The sequence below is a fragment of the Triticum aestivum genome, chromosome 5D, assembly GCF_018294505.1.
Source record: "Triticum aestivum cultivar Chinese Spring chromosome 5D, IWGSC CS RefSeq v2.1, whole genome shotgun sequence".
Classification (NCBI taxonomy): domain Eukaryota; kingdom Viridiplantae; phylum Streptophyta; class Magnoliopsida; order Poales; family Poaceae; genus Triticum; species Triticum aestivum.
The window spans coordinates 170,957,478-170,976,250 of NC_057808.1; the positions used below are offsets into that span (position 1 = coordinate 170,957,478).

The window sequence follows — 18,773 nt, forward strand, 5'->3', positions numbered from 1 at the left end:
GTCAACGAGATGTGTTGGTTGTCCTACTTAATTTATAATTTATCACATTGCTCTCGATTTTCATTCGTGCTTGGAGCTTTGGTCTGCAGCTACACGATATCAGAAAGCATGTCTTAGGCTAAAGATAAAGTTGGAACTTGGAGGTGATCAAATCACATGATTTGGGTTGTAAGAGTGTAAACTTATTATTAGACTAGATTTTGTGTTTTGTATTTGTAGCTTTCACAAGACGCAGCTTGAAATATATTTTTCCTTTGGCTTTGGGACCAGTGTATGAAGGTTGAGAGGGTTATTTTTCAGAAAAAATATAATTTTGTTCTTCTGTTTCGCCATAGTTCATGCTTACTTAGTTTTGAGAGGCACTTAGCTTACATTTCCTTTCAACCGACTGATCATCAATAAAGGAGATCAAAAGAATCATTTTTACCAAGAGGGTGTCAAGAATGAAAATTGTGGGGAATGAATGAAGAGAAAGATGTCGCTTTAGGTGATGGCGTTTAAGGAGAAACAACGATTGCATGAGAATCAATTTGTGGCTATATGAATGAAGACCACAATGCCATAATGTTCGACACATAATTCTTAATTAGAACACTTTTTTGATCACCTTGTTTTATTTTCATCTCGTGGCACACAATTTTCCAGTACGGGCATTCATCTAGTTTTTTAGTAAAAAGGCACACAAATTTTCAGCACGGATACGGATTGCAGACATACATCAAGAACAGAATCAGCAGGATTATCACCATGAGTTTCTTCAACAGAACAACACAAAAGTTTAGAGACTAGCCCCAAAGCTATGCCTATTGTAACACACACTCCAGTTACAAAAGCCCTACATGCAATTAGGGTGCTCTAAGGTCTCTACAAAATTCTCTTGGGATCTTTCTCACCTTGATAGCCACTTCAACTGGCACCGCAGCCAACAAAGAAGCAACCAACCTATCTAAATCCGGAAAAGGTACAGTCAACCATAAGCGTGGGAAACCTTCCATTCCCTCGTTGTATACATCAACATCTACCACATGCCTTTTCAACTGTGCAAAAGGGACTTCTCAACACAGAAGGGTTTGGTATCAACAGTGTTAGGTTTCTGAGTGGAGAGGGTAGTATGGACTGTCAGGAGGATAAACGGAGTGCTATCTCGTGGAGGAGCAATCTCTTCTGAGCAGCGTCAATAACACCATTGCACTCAGCGTTCACGAGGACGTCACTCATGACTGCCGCAGCATGCCCAGTGGGCTCTTCAGATGGCCTCCTCAACATGAACATCTGCGCAGCAGCAAGGTAGCGTCAGAAACGATTTCACTATGTATTTGCACTTCTTATATAATAAACTTCTATCTGAATGCCAGACGAGTGTGTTGAAATAGTTATGAAGTTTGTCAGTCAGCTGTGTGGCCTGTGTTTTATTATTTGACTGATGGACATAAGATGACTTAATTTAAGATTCCACCACACAATTTTAATTCAGAAACATACTAATTTAATTCACAACTCACAATTTCTACAAGTCTGTAGGGAAAGCTCACATTATTTCACAAACTACAGTTAGATTAAACTTCGGGCCTGTTCTGATCTCATCTAGCTTCTAACTCCACATAAATCTGCAGTACAAAATGCCCCGAACGGTTGGGCTCCGAGAAGCTGACTTCTCGGAGCTGAGCCAGAGCGTAGTGCAAAAAACTGAAGCTCGGTCGGCCCAGCTCCACCAAAACCAAAATCTGGAGTTCGCTCAAATTACACCTGCAGTGCCACCGCCAAGTATAATGTTTCGTTCATGACCATCAAACGTAACGATTCGCTCATTCCCGACCACCAAACATAACGATTCGCTCCCTGTTTCAACGAGCTGGTTCCAGCGGGCCCATTATGGTGCTAAGACAAGCCACCGAGGTTTTTTTTTTTTGAAAAGGAGGTTAAACCCCCGGGCTCTGCATCAATCGATGCATGCAGCCATCTTTATTACTCCCTCGAAGAAATATAAGAGCATTTAGATCACTAAAGTATTGATCTAAACGCGCTCATATTTGTTTACAGAGGGAGTAATTCGAAGCTAGCGAAGCTGGAGAACGGAATCCCTTCGCTGTGTGGAGTTCGAAGCTGCCCCGAGAAGCTGAATTCGGGGAGTTTGGAGAGTTGGGAGGAGATCAGAACAGGCCCTTCATGTGGAAAAAAGTATATCTCAAGGCATATGTATGTGTGTGTGTGAATTCTATCATACATATCTAATGCACATAACGAAGTAAAGTACCTGTCCACGGTGAGATATCTCAAGGCACCCAGGTGGCTGAATCCATGGTTCACCATCAACCTGAACAGGGAATGAACTGTGCAGGTGAAATCTTATGACTCTTCCTTGGGCTAGTCGGTGTGCTCTCGATAGTCCTACCTTCAACCACAAGAAAACAATTATATATGAGTTAACGCTAACATTATTAGAAGCGATAACAAGAGATGTTCTGGAAAATGGAAATACAGAATAAGTTAACATGTTCAATATACATAGTATGTTTACCTGCAGTTTGCCTAGATGCCATGTCCCAGATATACAGACCACCTCAAGCATTTTGTCATGCATTGATTGTGAACTGAAATCATCATCATAATCATTGTCGTTTTGCCAAAGATCAACACCACCCATGTAGCTAGCGATATTCAGAATGATCACACCTTCTGCATCCTGATAAGCATAGCAGCTAAGAAGATCCACCAAAGATAAATCAGAAAGTGAAGATACATGAAAGATATAGAGAAGGTTACCTCTGGAATTTCAATGTTCTTTCCATCAACTTCAAGGCTAACATGCCATGGTAAATCGGAACATGACCTATCCATCATATCCTTAGCGCCTTCTCTAGCATATATCAGCTTGTTCACAAACTGCAGCATGGAAATAGTTCCATTAACACTTTTTCTGACATAAAGAATACTAGAACACATAGCATATCAAATGTTTAGCATTGTCTGAAATGGAGAAATTATTCAGGAATTTCACAAGAAACTGTTCTCATGTGGGAATATGATATATTCATGTGTCCAAATGGGGGGATAAATTCTGCAGTAAGATAGATTTAAGCTGCGAAAGGAGAAAAAAAAAGGAATATCCCTACCTGACTGCTAAATTTATCTGGCCTTTCCTCCCTAGTTGTGTGGAAATCATATGCAACCTTGGCATCACATCCAATACCTACAAGTCAATAGAAACTAAATCAATTCAGAAACATCTAGATGAGTGAGATATGCAATACATCAAATGTTGACTAAGATGGTGGAAGTTGAAGGATAGTCTACCTAGATAATTAGTCATAAATTTCACTTGCTTGGTGCATTGACCTTCTGGCCCATTCTTCTCTTTGATGGTTACATTCCAGCGATCAAGAACCATAACTGCTGCGTGATCAATGTCATTTAAAAGTGCCCATATTCCCCCTTGTCCTTCAACAGAAGACAAACCTCCACCCCAGCGGGTAACACGCGATAGGTCATTTCCTGTTCCTAGCGGAAGAATGGCAACAGGGGGAGGGGATTCATAGTTCTGTTTCTCTATGGCATCAAGAACCCATGCCACAGTTCCATCCCCACCACAAACAAGAATTCTGAAGTGTTTTACATTCTGGAATAGTTGCAATCCAACTTCAGGACCCTGAGAAACGCTTAGCTCAAATATCTGAAATAAGAATTCAACTGTCAGATCAAGGTTAGAGCATCAAATCTGTTACTCCCTCCATTGCAAAATATAAGGTGTAGTCCATTTGGGACTGAAAGAACAAGGTCACATTACCTGTATGGGATTCAGCAGCATGTTCAGTCTTCTTCTAAGAGAAGGCCCGTTACGGCCACCACTCTTGCCGTTGATGAAAACAAGCAGCGGCCTCGAATCTTGTGGCAAATCTACAAGCTCATACTTCTTTTCCTCTCCATTAGTAATGTCAGATCCACATGTTTGCTTGGGAGTGTTTCCAGAGAACTTGGGGTTTGCCAGAGTATACTTTCCATTCAGGTTCTGCAGTCTAGCAAATCCTTCAAGAACGGAGTCGAGAATTGAACTGTCTGCGGAAATCGCAGTTGTCTTAATGCCAGACTGATTGTTCATGCGTTTCTTGCTGCGTGGCCTTCTAATCCGACCCCTAACTGAAGAAGTGACAAACCCTTCTTTGATTGAGTTGAACACTCCACTGGTTGCCGGACCTTGACCAACTTGTTTCACCGATAGAGGTGGAACAATAAGTCTACTGAGCAGGCCAAGATCACAAGTGTTCCCCGTCTCCTTCAACAGCTTTGCATGACAATCCACATGGATCTGCCTCTGGCACCAAAGACAGCGCCATATAGGAGAGACGCCAAGGAATGGCACACCACAGGGCTCATCGCAGTAATAACAGAAGGTTGTTATCTCCGGGTTATCGTCCATCTCCACCCACCTCTCCGACCAGTGATGCAGCAAAGTGGAAGCACCAGCCTGCGTGACACACTTGCAGTCCTTGTCAGCGCCCTGCGAGCAGTACCAATGAGCCGCCACTCCGCACACAGAGCACCGGTAAACAACATCAGCGTCAAGGGCCCTCGAGCCTACACCCTGAGGCAAGGCCAGGGACGACAGGCACACACAGCACGTCGAAGGTTGGCCACCACGGAAGCGGTCCTCGGTCCAGGTATGGCTTGAGCAGGGGCACCGTAGCACCTTCGACACAGCCTTCTTCTCCCTGGCGGCCGCCTTGAGCCAGTACAGCGACGCCTCCCTCTGCAGCCTGAGGAGACCGTAGATGAGCGCCGCCAGGCCAAAGGAACCGGCAGTGATGAGCCACCCGAAGAATTCAATCCCAGAAGGGTCAACCCAGCGGGTCATGTTTATCAGCAGTGATCCCACCAGGTCCATGACAGTTGGCCAGGTTTGATGGCCTCAAAAGGCAGAACCTGCAGCAGAAAGAAGCGAATCACCAACAAAATCTGCTCCTAATGCAAGAATCTTGCTGGAATACACAAAAAGATAACCATCTTAGGGTTGAAATGTGGCGCTACTGTATCTTATCTTACACAATAATTTTTGGACATCAGTATATGATTTCACAATAAAGATTCTGATGGTTTTGGGGGGGGCACGAGATATTTTGAACGAAAAGTGAAGTCGCTTCTCCTGTTTTATACTATAGTATAATATATAAGGGGATAAAAATCACAGCATATAGGAAAATTCTCGTTCGAATTGTGGTCTCCTCTCTGGCGCGCTCGCTAATTGATCACCTTGGATTCACCACTAATTTCTCACGTGTTGGGCGGACGGCAAGGAACCAAATCGGGGCCAGAAGGTAACCGGATCAAAACGAGACAAGGAAACCGGAGCACAGCACAAAGTGGATCGGAGCCGCCAGATCCCGCATTCGGCGTCCCGGAACTCCAAACCCGGCGAATCGTGCACTAGAGCACAACAGTAACGCGGCCCCGGGAAGAACTCGGTAGGATCACGGGGCACCAGCAGGAACACGCACCTGGTGGTGGGTGGGTGGGGGTTTGGATCGAGCAAACCCTAGCTCGCTCGCTTCGGACCGCCTGGCTCGCGGCTCCCCTAGGTCTCGTCTCGTCTCGTCGTCGTGTGCTGGCTGGCCGAGGGGGAGGGGGTACGAGAGTCGAGAGACGAGGACGACTCGGCGTGGTCGCGGTGGCGTGCCGGCTCGTTTAAAAAGGAGTAGAGGCAGGGGCCGGGGGAATCGGCGGAACCCTGCGAATGTGATGATCGGTCGGGGGTGGGTGCCCCCCTGTCCTGGGGAACTGGAGCTCACGCCGTACGCCACTTTTTATTACTACTCATAAATTTGTTTTTGTTTTTCTCTCACCCAAAATACCATGAAAGTCATACCTTCGCTGAAACTTTTTATGCGAGTACAGCGGAAGGTCAAGTTTGTTTCCAAAACAAATTCAAACTTTTTCTCCTTTTACTTTTCTGCGGTTACTTAATTATTTGGCCATATCAGGTGCATATGTCTATATTTATACCTATATTTATACTTAAACCCTAAACCCTAAACCCTCGTCTGTCCGCACATGATTATTTTTGGTCCGACAAGCCGCTAACGAGGTGATACGAAAATAACGTACATGTCCAATTTTTAGTCCACAACAGAAAATTAAGTCTCCTGGGTCAGAAGTCGGAGTGGGCCGGTGAGCCAGCGGCTTCGTAGAAAACATTTGCGCATGGGGCGATTCGATCTCACGACCTGTACTGCCACTCTTCCGCCTGCAACCAACTCATCTAGCGAGGCAAAAAATACTCACTGACGAATAGACTCGAACCCAAAACCTGTCGACTAGTACACCTACTCGAGCTGGCCTGTGTTGTTGGTTAAAATAAGATTAATTAAGATAATACATAGTCTCATCTCGCTCTCTCACATCTAATCTACTCAATTTATATACGTTTTTGTGTTTCTTGAGTGTCAGGAAGGCATCTAGGAAATCATTATAGAAAACAAAGGAGAAAAGGGAGGCTAATTAACTGGAAAAGCGAGGCAATTAATCTTCTATATAGGATGTGGGCTATACTAAACCGGACATGAGTGACAGAAAAAGGAAATAAGAAAAGAAATTGGAATCTTGGGAGATATTCTCTAATCTAATTTGAGAAGGATTGGAAATATGCCCTAAAGGCAATAATAAAGTGATTATTATTATATTTTCTTGTTCATGATAATCATTTATTATCCATGTTATGCTTGTATTGACGGGAAACTCAAATACATGTGTGGATACATAGACAACAACATGTCCCTAGTGAGCCTCTACCGGGCTAGCTCGTTGATCAAAGATGGCTATGGTTTCCTAGCCATAGATATAAGTTGTCATTTGATAACGGGATCACATCATTAGGAGAATGATGTGATGGACAAGACCCAAACTATAAGCGTAGCATATGATCGTATCAAGTTTATTGCTATCATTTTCTGCATGTCAAGTATCTGTTCCTATGACCATGAGATCATGCAACTCACTGACATCGAAAGAGTACCTTGTGTGTATCAAACATCGCAACGTAACTGAGTGACTATAAAGATGCTCTATAGGTATCTTCGAGGGTGTCTGTTGAGTTGGCATGGATCAAGACTGAGATTTGTCACTCTGTATGACGGAGAGATATCTCAGGGCCCACTCGGTAATACATCATCACAATGAGCTTGCAATCAACGTGACTAAGGACTTACCACGGGATCTTGTATTATGGAACGAGTAAAGAGACTTGCCGGTAACGAGATTGAACTAGGTATGAAGATATCGACGATCGAATCTCAGGCAAGTAATATACCAATAGACAAAGGAAACTGCATACGGGATTAGCTGAATCCTTGGCATCGAGGTTCAACCGATAAATTTATATACACATAGGGCGATTGGATCTCACGGCCTGTACTGTCACTCTTCCGCCTGCAACCAACTCACGTAGCTTATGTGCGAGGCAAAAAATACTCATTAGCGAATAGACTTGAACCCAAAACTTGTCGACTAGTACATAACAATAATACATAGTCTTACCTCGCTCTCTCACATCCAATCTACTTAATTTGTATACATTTTTTGTGTTTCTTGAGTGTCAGGAAGGCATCTAGGAGATCATAACAGAAAATAGAGGAGAAAAATGAGGCTAATTAACTGGAAAGCGAGGCAATTAATCTTCTATATATGATGTGGGCTATACTAAAAGGGACACGACGTGGCAGAAAAAGGAAATAAGGAAAGAAATTGAAACCCTGAGAGATATTCTCTAATCTAATTTGAGAAGGACATGAGGTGACATGGAAGAATTAAGGAAGGAAATCGGGATCCTAAGACATATTTTTAATACTAGTACAAATGCCCGTGCGTTACACCAGGCGAAATATTAAATATAACTTGCTCCACGTGCCATTATGGAACACTTTTTTAATCCAACTTTTACAAACGTCAGAAATAAGGTTACACTGAGTATTTCTGTTTGGATCATGAAATTTGAATGTACCCTAACAATGTTCGACATGACCTATTTCACCTCTCCGATGAAACAGTAGTTGTGTATGGAATAGTCTTTCAATCAATTTTATTTATTGTTGTACAAAAAACATGAATATTTTTTATTTTGATAATGTTTTTTAGAATGGAATCATTTTTATGGTGACAAACCTTTTTTGGAATATTACATTTCACTAGATGAGTGCGCGTGCGTTGCCACGGACTAAAAGCATTTCCATGAAAAGATAAATAAAATCATAATCTGAATTTTGCTTAGATTGTATTTAAGTCCTGGCTCTCTTACTATCAACATGCACCCTAGTGACTCACCAATTACAATCCCAACCCTTTCATTTGTACAGAACAAAAATATATAGACAAACTCTTCATTCTATGTTGTCACAAACACATGGGGTGGCTCCCTTCCCATTTTATTACCACTACACACTCCCACTTCCTTTCTATTGACATTTGGACTATGTTTTGCTGCCACTGCCATGCATGGGTTCATAATTTTGTCTTGACCAAGGTTCCTACCAGTAGAGCCGACGGATGGAAATAAAGGATTGAAACAATGGAGCAACTGTGTCCTCACATTCAGCTGGCACACATGAAGAGCAACGACGGTGTCTTCCTCCAGCTCTGCATATTACTGTTATCCACTGAGACCGAAAAAAATGAGGATCAACATATTCATGTATGTTTCCATTTGCAGAGCATTTCAAAGAGGTGTTCCATCCCTCGCTTTAGGTTAATATCACCGGTTCATTCTCCTCAATCACAAACCTTCAGCTAAATCCTTCTTGGTATGACAATGACATTATATTAAACATCCTCGTATCCTAAAGCAGCTGGTCTGAGCATCTCATATTGATGATGATGTTGTGCATCACTTGTATGATAAACAGACTAAGAAACACTAAAATCTTATCAGGAAAAATATAGTTCTTCTATAATGATAAAATACTTCAACTATATATGATGGACCTCTTGTATGGTCAGTGACAAGAAACCAAGCAAGAGAATACCAGGAGCATGCATGGTTGTTGGTGTCCGAGGTTGGTCCACACCTAAATTCATTGGGAAAGCCTGGCTTTTCTCTGTTTGCAAGATTTTTGTAAACAGGAATTGAAAGAGCGTGTGATTATTCATAGTGAAGAAGCATACATCAAATCTGTTAGAGTGCAATACTATTGGATTGTTATGAGTACTTCTTGTGTATTTGTTGGCAAAAGTTACATGCATGGTACGTATTAATTTACATCTTTATTCAATTGTCTTAACTTTTATTTCGCAATCTGTGCAACTTTTTTTGTTTTGTTAACATCCTTCTTCATGAATGACTTTTTGGCACAATTCAAAAATACCTTTTTGGCACTATTCAAAATATAGGGCTCACTCGAGCTCATCCTCCAAAGTGACTTTCTGCCTTCTCCATGAGCTTTTTGGTCTGTGTAACCAAAAAATGCATTCACAAATCAGGATTAGAGCAAGGCAAAAATGGTTACCATGTAAGGTTTGAAGAAAACAACCACATTTATGCTACCTTTCATAGATGTTGCCTTCGGTTACAACTTCTGGTTTCTCGCTTTTGTTCGAGATATAAAACTGTTAGAGATGATGGAGACCATAAATGTTCAAACAAACATTCAATTAGAATGATTTTGTGTGTGTCCCATCGGAGGAGGGGGGTATAGAAAGCCAGTGATCTGAAGGACTGCTGAGTTTGATCGTGGAAACTCCTACAAGAGTTGCGCACCTGCAGATTTTTCTTTGCTATAACTTTGTCAACTTATAGAGGAGCTTCTCGATCTCCCTAACCTGAATATCCTGCAAACACATAGTTCAACTCACAAAAGGAAATTATATCAGGAATTATATTGGGTAGGTACTGACAAAAATAGACTCGAAAACACACCAAAGGGAAAAAAGAGGCGCCGGTTTAAAGAAGCCATTGAAACGAGGCCTCATATAGCTCAACACAACGCTTTGCAAACCTAGATCAATATTGCCATTTCCTGGGCATGTACCTCTTTACTGAGCTCCAATGAATCCTGCTAAATCGGAAAATACAAATATGTATTACTATAGATTGCTACAAAGTCAGAGATACTATTCCTTACTGTACAAACTAACCCTTGAACAAATTTAATAATGCATACATACACATTTTCTGTCTTGAATTTGTAGTGTCAACAAGATAACCGTACCCTGGTTCATCGTCTGAACCACGCCGTGGGATCCGCTCATCCATGCTATCATCAAGCACAAGCAAATAAACCTTGAAGCTAGACAAACAACTATAATCTCTGTTCGCAAAAAACAAAGTTGAAGCTGCATAAATATCAACTACCTTAGAAAAGCAATTTCGTTGATTTAAAACAATTGTTCGGAATAACAGTGGAAAGACAATTATCCAATCAGTTCATGAACCAAGCACATAGGCAAAAAATTACTCACATTCACACATCGGCAACTCAACAGTCCACCTATTGACCATAATTAGAGTAAGGTTACCCTTCCTTGCTATTGGAACAGTAATGGATCAGAAAATTTTAGCTTTTCATATATATAAAGATTACCTACAATCATCTTCCACGAAGCTAAATCCATCATCCCAGATTCATTCACGGTTGCTAGCTTCATGCAAAGAAAAAATCACAAGCGCACACATCAAACCGCACGCTCACCAAACCGGTGAATGAATGGCAACAAGAGGCATCAACTGGGGAGAGAGAAGCTCGCCTGAGAGAATACACAAATGATCGGGCAACTGCTGCAGGTCGACGAACACCATCATCGCGGCTGATAGGGGGCATGAAGAGGAGTAGCTTGGGCAGGGCGCGCGTTAAGGACTTGGGCGTGCGGGGAGGAGGGACGGCAGCTGCTCGGTCGCCGGCGTCTTTTGGCTGCAGCAGAGGCCCGGCCGCCCGGCTCGCAGGGGGGTGAACGGGCGCAGATGCTGGGACGGTTACGGCGGCGGCTGCTCGAGATCGTGCGGGAAGGAGAGTCTCGAGAAGTTCTGTGACGGATCCAGTGCTGCGACACCCTAGGATTTAGACGGCGGAGTCGAAGGAGGGAACGGGGACCTGCGGTCTCGCCGGTGGGGAACACAGGACGGTAGCTCGAGGAGAGAGGAGAGGAGGACGGCTTTTGCTATCGTGCATGTCGTGCGTGCGCACGATCGCTTTGCAGTTGTTTTCTCCCGATATTTGTTGCGATGGATTATTTTTCTTCTTTTCACGTGAGGGATAGTTTTCCTGATTTTTTTAATCGTGCGTACGAAGGGTGGGGGGAGAGGTCGATCGATAGGAGGCGGAGGTCGAACCATCGGGAGGTTGAACCATCACGACGTTCGATTCTTCTTTAATAGTAGAAATTTGTAATTTATTTTGCACTGTTTTTTGTGCTTGGCCCATTGAAATACTTTTATTCACACACACAACACACGAACTCAATCTTTCTTCCCGTTCCCCATTCTCCTTCCCCACTGCTGGACAGTGCCGCCGCCGCCTCCCTTGTCCCCGTCGTTCTCGGAGGACAAGGGTAGGAAGAATAGTGCTTCCGATGGCCGCACCGTCATGTCTTCTGCCTGCGCCGCCGTCTGGAAGCTTGTCCTTCGCGTTCAACTTGGCAACCCCTCCTTTCTCATGCTCCAACCTTGGTTAGTTGTGGCAGTAGTAGTATAGTTAGCAGATTCAGATTTGCTTTGGTAGCTAGCCTTTGACACTTTTTGATTAGTTACTAAACAATGTGTATGGCCCAAATGGTAGCATGTAGTCAGCATGAGAAAGATCTCTATTGCTCGATAGTGTACTGCTTACATGTTCAAGCATCTTAATCCTAACAAAACAGAGCATCACAATTGCTTCAGGAATATGCAACGCTATACTCCGAGGTCAGAAGATCCTGCAGCATGCCGAGTCTGTTAGGTTGATCTCTCTCCCGTTCGAGCCCAACGGGTCGAACAGGCCCTTGCATCACGCCCTGATCGGGGGCGCCCAACCAAACCATGGTTGGTAGGCCCCTGTGACCCACGCTATATAAACAGAGGTGAGGGGGCGCGGCACGAGACACGAAGTTCATCGCTGCCACAATCCCCACCGACAATCCCTACTGATCTAGGGTTAGCGCGGTGCTCACGCGAAATTCCATCACCGTCGTCACCACAGCACCACCATGGCCTTTGGCTCGAGCTCGTCAGGCCAGACGGAAGGTAGGTTTACCGGATGATCTAGCCTACCCCGATCCAAATCGATCTATCAATGGTTTGAGAGCCAAGAAGGCTAAGATCTTCGGTAGAAAAGGCTATACAGAAAAAGAAAAGATTTCCTCCCATGAACCCTAACCCTAAAAGAACAAGAGGGGCAAAGGGCAAAGTAATCGCGCCGCCGCAAGGCCGTGCCGTTCCTCTCGATTCGGACGCGCATCGGCATGCCGAGGCGTCTGGAAGAAGAACCACCGCAGCTAGCCAAAGGCTCGCCGGAAAACAAAAGAAAACAAAAAAGGGGGGAAGGGGTCAGCGCCGCGGCCAAATCCCTCGATGGCGGCACGCTCACTGGAAGGGAGGACGCGCGACCGGTGAGGAGGATGGCAATGGCGCCACCACCAACTACTCTGCCGTCCTCGGACACAAGGGGGCAGATCCTCATCCACGCCTCTCTCTCTCTGTTGCGTGAGAAAAGTGGAAAGAAAAAAAGGGAAAGGGGGCTCGCGCTGGGGCGGCTTGCCGCCGTCGCCGGCGGCCGGGCACACCCGCGTCCCTCTCTGCCACTGCATGCGGTGGACGGATAGAGTACTGACAGAAAGGGGAGGACAGGAGAAAAGCAAAGGGCGGCGAGGCGCGCCGCTGTCGCCGTCGACGCCTTCGCCGGCGACCGGCGCAGCCCGAACCCGCCGCCACTCGAGCTGACAGAGGAGCAGAGGAGGGCCCTGGTCGCGCCTCTCTCTCGCTCTGTCGCAGGAGACAGTGGTGAAAGGAAAAAGGGGGAAGGGAGAGGAGGCGCGCGCGGCGCGGTGGCTTTCGCCGCCGCCGGCGGCCGGGCCGGGTGGCCGGGGCGAACCCCTTTTTTCTCCGCCGTCAGCGAGACGGCGACGAGAGATGAGGAGGAGAGAACGAGAATGAGCCAGGTTTTTCGACAGAGAGGCTGATGCGGGCTGGTTTTGTCCTAGCGAAAGCCGCGGATGGCCGTCGGATCATATCAAACGGTTGTGAAGGAAACCCTAACACAGACCGGCCCAAGTGGGCCGAAAGTGCAGGCGGGCGCAGCCGCGTGTTGGGCCGCGGCCAGCAGCCGCGGGCGCAGTCGCTGGGCCGAGGCTGCAGCTGCGGGCGGCCCAGGCCGAGTCGAGGTTTCTGTGTTATTTGTTTTTACAGATTCTCAAAAAAAAGTTATTTGTTTTTACAGAGCAGTTTTTTGATGAATTTTGTCCAGTTTTTTTGGGCAGATTTCATAAATAGTTTTTCTATGCAAATTTTTTCCAACGACATTTTTTGTTTAGAAAATATAAAAGTAAACAGAAAAAGTTTCTGAAAATGAAAATAGAAAATTTTCAGAAAGAGAAAAGTTCATGAATTTTATAAAGAAAATTAAAAAGTTCATGATTTTTTATTCGGTCAAAGAAAAGTTTCTGTAAAGAGTAAAAAGTTCATGAATTTTTATTCATGTTTTTCAGGTGCGTAAATAATTAATAGTGCTTTTTTCAAAGAAATAAAAGTTTAGGTACAATTAAGTTTTTAAGAGCATGTTAAAGTGATTATTAAAATGAATATGATTATGTTATTTTTATGACCAACGTTGTTAATAACATGATCATGTTTTATTATTGAAATTTAAAGGTGCATTTATTTCTAATATTTTGCCCAACGGTAATATAGATTTAATTGCATAGACAATTGTATGTTTAATTGGAAGAAATGTTCTTAGCAATGTTTTTCTCCTGTGGGTGAAATAAGATGCAGATAGTTTCCGCTATGACAAAAGAAAGATATTTGTTTTAAAGTTAAAATATGGTATTGTTATTTTCTGACCAACGTTGATGATAACAATGTTATAATTCTATGAGTCTTATGTTCAAAGTTTAAATCTCGAATAAATTTTGTATCAAAGTGATCAATTTTTAGAGAACGGATAAAGATCAAGAAATGCTCTTGAACTAGAGAAATGTATATTTCTTGTTCCCGCTGCAATAAAGTTGATGATGATGATTAATTCTTAGCAAAGTTGTATTAATAGAAATGCCATCATCACATTGTTTATGAGTTATATGCATTATTTCCATTTCCGCACAATGATGATATGGAATTAATGTAGAAGGATGATGTTTATTCTAATTCTGCCACAACGGTGTTTTAGAATATAAAAGAAAGTTTCAAAAGTTTAATGTGCATTTTTTTAACCAGACCAACGTAGGGTTATTTTTATGCCCATTATTATTGATTATTGGCTATGTTTTCTCAGACTAAAAGTTTTTCATGCTTTCATTCGTGAAAGCGAATGGCTGGGTACTTGTGACCCGAAAGATGACCAAGAAAGGTCATAACGTGAGGGAGTATGTTCTCTCTAAAGAATGGCATCAAAAAAAAGAAATAGATCATCGAGAGTCTTGGTGGATGAATGTCTTTCATGTACTCTCTATGAAGAAGTTTTTTCAGTCAACATGATTTGAGATGAAACAAGCAACATTCGTGTTTAATTTGACCAACGTCGGATCAAGCATGTGTGTCAAAGAGCATTCAGATTTATTCCTAATGATGATTGAATATGCAGTCAAAAGAGCCAATTCTGGCATTTATGTTCCCTTACAGGGAATTACCCGCATGGCGGGAAAAGATGATTATGATAAAACATGCATGGCGGGAAAAGTCTGGGAAAATACCCGCGTAACGGGGTAAAGCTGACATAATATTATGTCAAAAATCCCGTATGGCGGGAGAAATTCTGGCAAGAGAAAGATATGATAACTCATGTGCTTTTAATGTATCCCACTCTGGGAGAAAAGAATGGAGTAGCTGAAAGGCGCAACCGTACACTTATGGATATGGTGTAACATGATGAGTTATTCCAACTTGCCATTGGAATTATGGATGGAGGTTCTTAAAACCGCCATTCAAATTTTCAATAGAGTACCAAGCAAGTCGGTGCCCAAAACACCGTACAAGCTATGGACAGGAAGGGTGTCCTCCCTACAACACTTCAGGGTGTGGGGGTGCCCTGCTGAGGCCAAAATGTTTAATCCAAACATTGCAAAGTTAGATCCCAAAACAGTGAGTTTCCACTTCATTGGCTATCCAGACAGATCAAAGGGTTTTCGTTTCTACTGTCCAGACAGATATACAAAGTTTGTAGAAACGAGTCATGCAGTCTTCTTAGAGGACGAAATGATGAGGGGGAGCTTGGTAGCTCGGAAAATTGATCTTGAGGAGAAGAGGGTATATGCACCTAATCCGATGATTCAGGGGCCATTTTTCTCACTACCAGTTGCAACTCCACCCATGACAACTATGGGGGTAGACCCGGAACCTGTCCGTCACGAGCCGACTGAACCCGTTGTTGAGCATGAAAGGGAGGTGCAACAACAAATTTTAGAAGAAGTGCCAGAAGTTGAGGCACAGGATGTGCCAGAAACTGAGGCCCTTAGAAGGTCTACAAGACACAAAAAGTCAGCTATTTCTACTGATTATAAAGTTTATAACATGGAAATAGTTCATACAGAAAAAGATCCAACCTCATATGAAGAAGCCATGAGAAGCCCTCATTTATCGAATAGGATGAAGGCAATGGAAGACAAGATGAAATCGATGAGTTCCAAAGATGTTTGGGACTTAGAGAAAATTCCTAAAGAAGCCAAAACTATATATTGCAAATGGGTCTACAAAATTAAGTATGACTCTAAAGGGAATGTAGAAAAGTATAAAGCACGACTCGTGGCAAAAGGATTTACACAAAGAAAAGGGATAAATTACAATGAGACATTTTTTCCAGTCTCATGTAAGGATTCCTTCAGAATCATAATGACATTAGTTGCTCATTTTGATTTAGAGTTACATCAAATGGACGTAAAGACGACATTTCTCAACGGGGATTTTAAAAAAATGTCTACATGAACAACCTAAGGGTTTATCCTGGAAGGCAAGGAAAATATGGGATGCCGCCTGAAGAAATCCATTTAGATTAAAGCAAGCCTCTAGACAGTGGTATCTAAAGTTTAATCAAACGATTAAAAGTTTTGGATTTAAAGAAAGTATTGAGGATAACTGCATTTATGAAAGTTTAAAAATGGGAAATATATTTTTCTAATCTTGTATGTGGATGATATCCTGCTTGCTAGAAGTGATGTTAGTCTACTACAAGAAACAAAGAAGTCTTTATCCTCAAATTTTGACATAACAGACCTTGGTGAAGCATCATATGTTTTGGACATAGAAATTCACCGAGATAGGAACAATGAAGTCTTAGGACTATCGCAGAAGGCATATTTAGAAAAGGTTCTTAAAAAGTATAATATGCATGCGAGTAAAGCCACACCTGCTCCTACTGTCAAGGGCAATAGTTTTGGGAAATTCCAATGTCCCAAGAATCAGTACGAGATCGATCAAATGAAAGCAGTACCATATGCTTCGGCTGATGGCAGCTTACAGTATGCACAAGTGTGCACTCGCCCTGACTTAGCTTTTATCACCGGGGTACTTGGTAGATATCAAGAGAATCCAGGCATAGAGCACTGGAAGATGGTATAGAAAGCATTGCGTTATGCGCAAGGCACAAAGGACTACATGCTAATATACAGGCGAAGTGATTCCCTAGAGATAAAAGGGTATTCAGACACAGATTTTGCGGGGGACAGAGATGATAGAAAATCCACGTCAGGATACGTATTCACCCTCGCTGGGGGAGCTATTTCGTGGAAAAGCTCCAAACAATCGATAGTTGCATCATCCACGATATATGCAGAATTCATAGCATGCTTCGAGGCCACGGGGCAGGCGATATGGCTAAAGAAATTTATACCCGACTTAAAAGTGGTAGATTGTATTCACAAACCACTAAAGATGAACTGTGACAACCAGCCCGCAGTATTTTACGCTCACAACAACAAGTCGAGTAATGCTGCCAAAACAATAGAGATAAGGTATTATGTTGTGAAAGATAAAATTCAGGATCAAACTATAAGTCTCGAGCATATAAGGACAAAAGATATGCTTGCGGATCCGCTAACGAAAGGCTTACCACCCAATGTGTTTAAGGAACACTTAGCCGGCATGGGTTTAAGGGAAAGCCTTATGATTCCTGGATAGGCCCAAAAAGAACAGAATTTGTTTCTGAACAAAACGTATGTTGTAGCTGTATGATTCTATCGGCAATTAAGCTGTGACGATGAAACATGCTCTATGTACCAATATGCGATGAAACAAATGAACTAGAAAGTATAAGGTTAAAAGTAAAGTTGAGATTAAGGGGAAGAATGTTAGGTTGATCTCTCTCCCGTTCGAGCCTAACGGGTCGAACGGGCCCTTGCATCGCGCCTGATCGGGGGCGCCCAACAAAACCATGGTTGGTGGGCCCCTGTGACCCGCGCTATATAAACAGAGGTGGGGGGCCGCGGCACGAGACACGAAGTTCATCGCTGCCACAATCCCCACCGACAATCCCTACCGATCTAGGGTTAGCGCGGTGCTCACGGGAAGTTCCATCACCGCCGTCACCACAGCACCACCATGGCCTCTGGCTCCAGCTCGTCAGGCCAGACGAAAGGTAGGTTTACCGGATGATCTAGCCTACCCCGATCCAAACCGATCTATCAGAGTCAACTCATGTACAACATTAATAGGTATTTTATATCCACTATGAATTACTCTCTCGTGTGTGTGTGTGTGTATTTCTTCTCTAGATACCAAGAACCATTTTTCGTGATTTACATTTACACACAAACATCCAATGTTACCGACACACATGTCACTCAGCATGCCTAGCTGCCTGACATGTTTTTGTGACAGATTGCTTGGCGGTTGCTAGTAGTACCTATAAATATTGCTCATAGCTCAAGTTTTTCTGCTAAAGCTTAGCATGTAACTTAAGTCTCTGGCTGAGGGATCTTTACTTTGAAAAGGTTTGATCTGAATCTATCTTGAAAGAATAACTTGAGCTCTCGCTTATTAAGATCGGGCTTTTATGTTCTACATTTATTAAAGAAAGTATTCTAGAAAAAGAGAGCACACTTTATTCAACTTGCAGTTTACATAGGCTAAGATGTGCACTGAAAACACAAAAGCTGGTGATGCCAAATAAACCATACATGTGTTTTATTCTTTGCATTCCTCTCGATAAACTTGCATATCTTACATTGTGTTGTTCCTGTATTTGATGCAAAGATCTAATAATTTCACATCTATCAGTCCTAAAGAGTGCAAGCTGTCCATATACAGGCAAGGTAATGATGATGGAACCTATGGTTGCAGACACAAAGGAAAGTTCATGCCTTTTTCAAAATGACAGAACCATATTTTGCTTGGCATGAGATCGGACGTACCTCAGGTGGAGCACGGTCTGCACGGCGAGATTGTAAGACAGCGTAGAAAGGTGACTTGTAGTGCAAAGCCGACTTACAAAGCTAGCCAAGCCAGCGGAAGCTGTGTACTTGTATTTGTAGCAGCACGGCGTGTGTAGCTAATTAGAATTCAGAATCTTGCTAAATAAAGCAAGGGGAAGCTGTGTCTTTGTCTCGGACTCTTGTATATACCAAATTAGGATTCTGATTGCTATTTTTTTAACAAAAACATGTATTGTTAAGTACGT

At 43.0% G+C, this 18,773-nt stretch overlaps 1 protein-coding gene and 1 long non-coding RNA gene across 6 annotated transcripts; both read right to left on the reverse strand.

Annotated features, from left to right (window-relative positions):
• Nucleotides 1–714: 714 nt before the first annotated feature.
• Nucleotides 715–5,750, reverse strand: LOC123119972 (diacylglycerol kinase 2). 2 transcript variants are annotated; one of them, XM_044539960.1, is made up of 8 exons: nucleotides 5,490–5,750; nucleotides 3,785–4,917; nucleotides 3,295–3,670; nucleotides 3,114–3,190; nucleotides 2,764–2,883; nucleotides 2,519–2,683; nucleotides 2,255–2,392; nucleotides 715–1,272 (listed from the first exon to the last, which is right to left on the reverse strand). In XM_044539960.1, the coding sequence occupies exons 2-8, from the start codon at nucleotides 4,877–4,879 to the stop codon at nucleotides 1,120–1,122; spliced, it is 2,124 nt and encodes a 707-aa protein (XP_044395895.1). In that variant the 5' UTR covers nucleotides 4,880–4,917; nucleotides 5,490–5,750; the 3' UTR covers nucleotides 715–1,119. The 2 variants fall into 2 exon arrangements, with proteins under 2 accessions (XP_044395895.1, XP_044395896.1); XM_044539961.1 differs by lacking the exon at nucleotides 715–1,272 and adding an exon at nucleotides 1,310–2,162.
• Nucleotides 5,751–8,230: 2,480 nt separating this feature from the next.
• LOC123119973 (uncharacterized) lies at nucleotides 8,231–11,539 on the reverse strand. Of its 4 annotated transcripts, XR_006459184.1 has the most exons (5): nucleotides 10,560–11,534; nucleotides 10,438–10,466; nucleotides 10,144–10,286; nucleotides 9,524–10,031; nucleotides 9,163–9,427 (listed from the first exon to the last, which is right to left on the reverse strand). It is a non-coding gene; the product is annotated as an uncharacterized lncRNA (long non-coding RNA). The 4 variants fall into 4 exon arrangements; XR_006459186.1 differs by adding an exon at nucleotides 8,231–9,077 and having other exon boundaries at nucleotides 9,345–9,427; nucleotides 10,144–11,533; XR_006459187.1 differs by adding an exon at nucleotides 8,231–8,619 and having other exon boundaries at nucleotides 9,006–9,427; nucleotides 10,144–11,519.
• Between the last annotated feature and the right edge of the window lie 7,234 nt (nucleotides 11,540–18,773).

Excerpts from the sequence above, each read along its gene's own strand:
- LOC123119972 (XM_044539960.1), bottom strand. The coding sequence starts at position 4,879 with ATGGACCTGGTGGGATCACTGCTGATAAACATGACCCGCTGGGTTGAC. Across the intron at positions 2,393-2,518 it reads GGCATCTAGGCAAACTGCAG|GTAGGACTATCGAGAGCACA; the intron begins GTAAACATACTA and ends TTGTGGTTGAAG. Across the intron at positions 1,273-2,254 it reads AGATATCTCACCGTGGACAG|ATGTTCATGTTGAGGAGGCC; the intron begins GTACTTTACTTC and ends GCTGCTGCGCAG.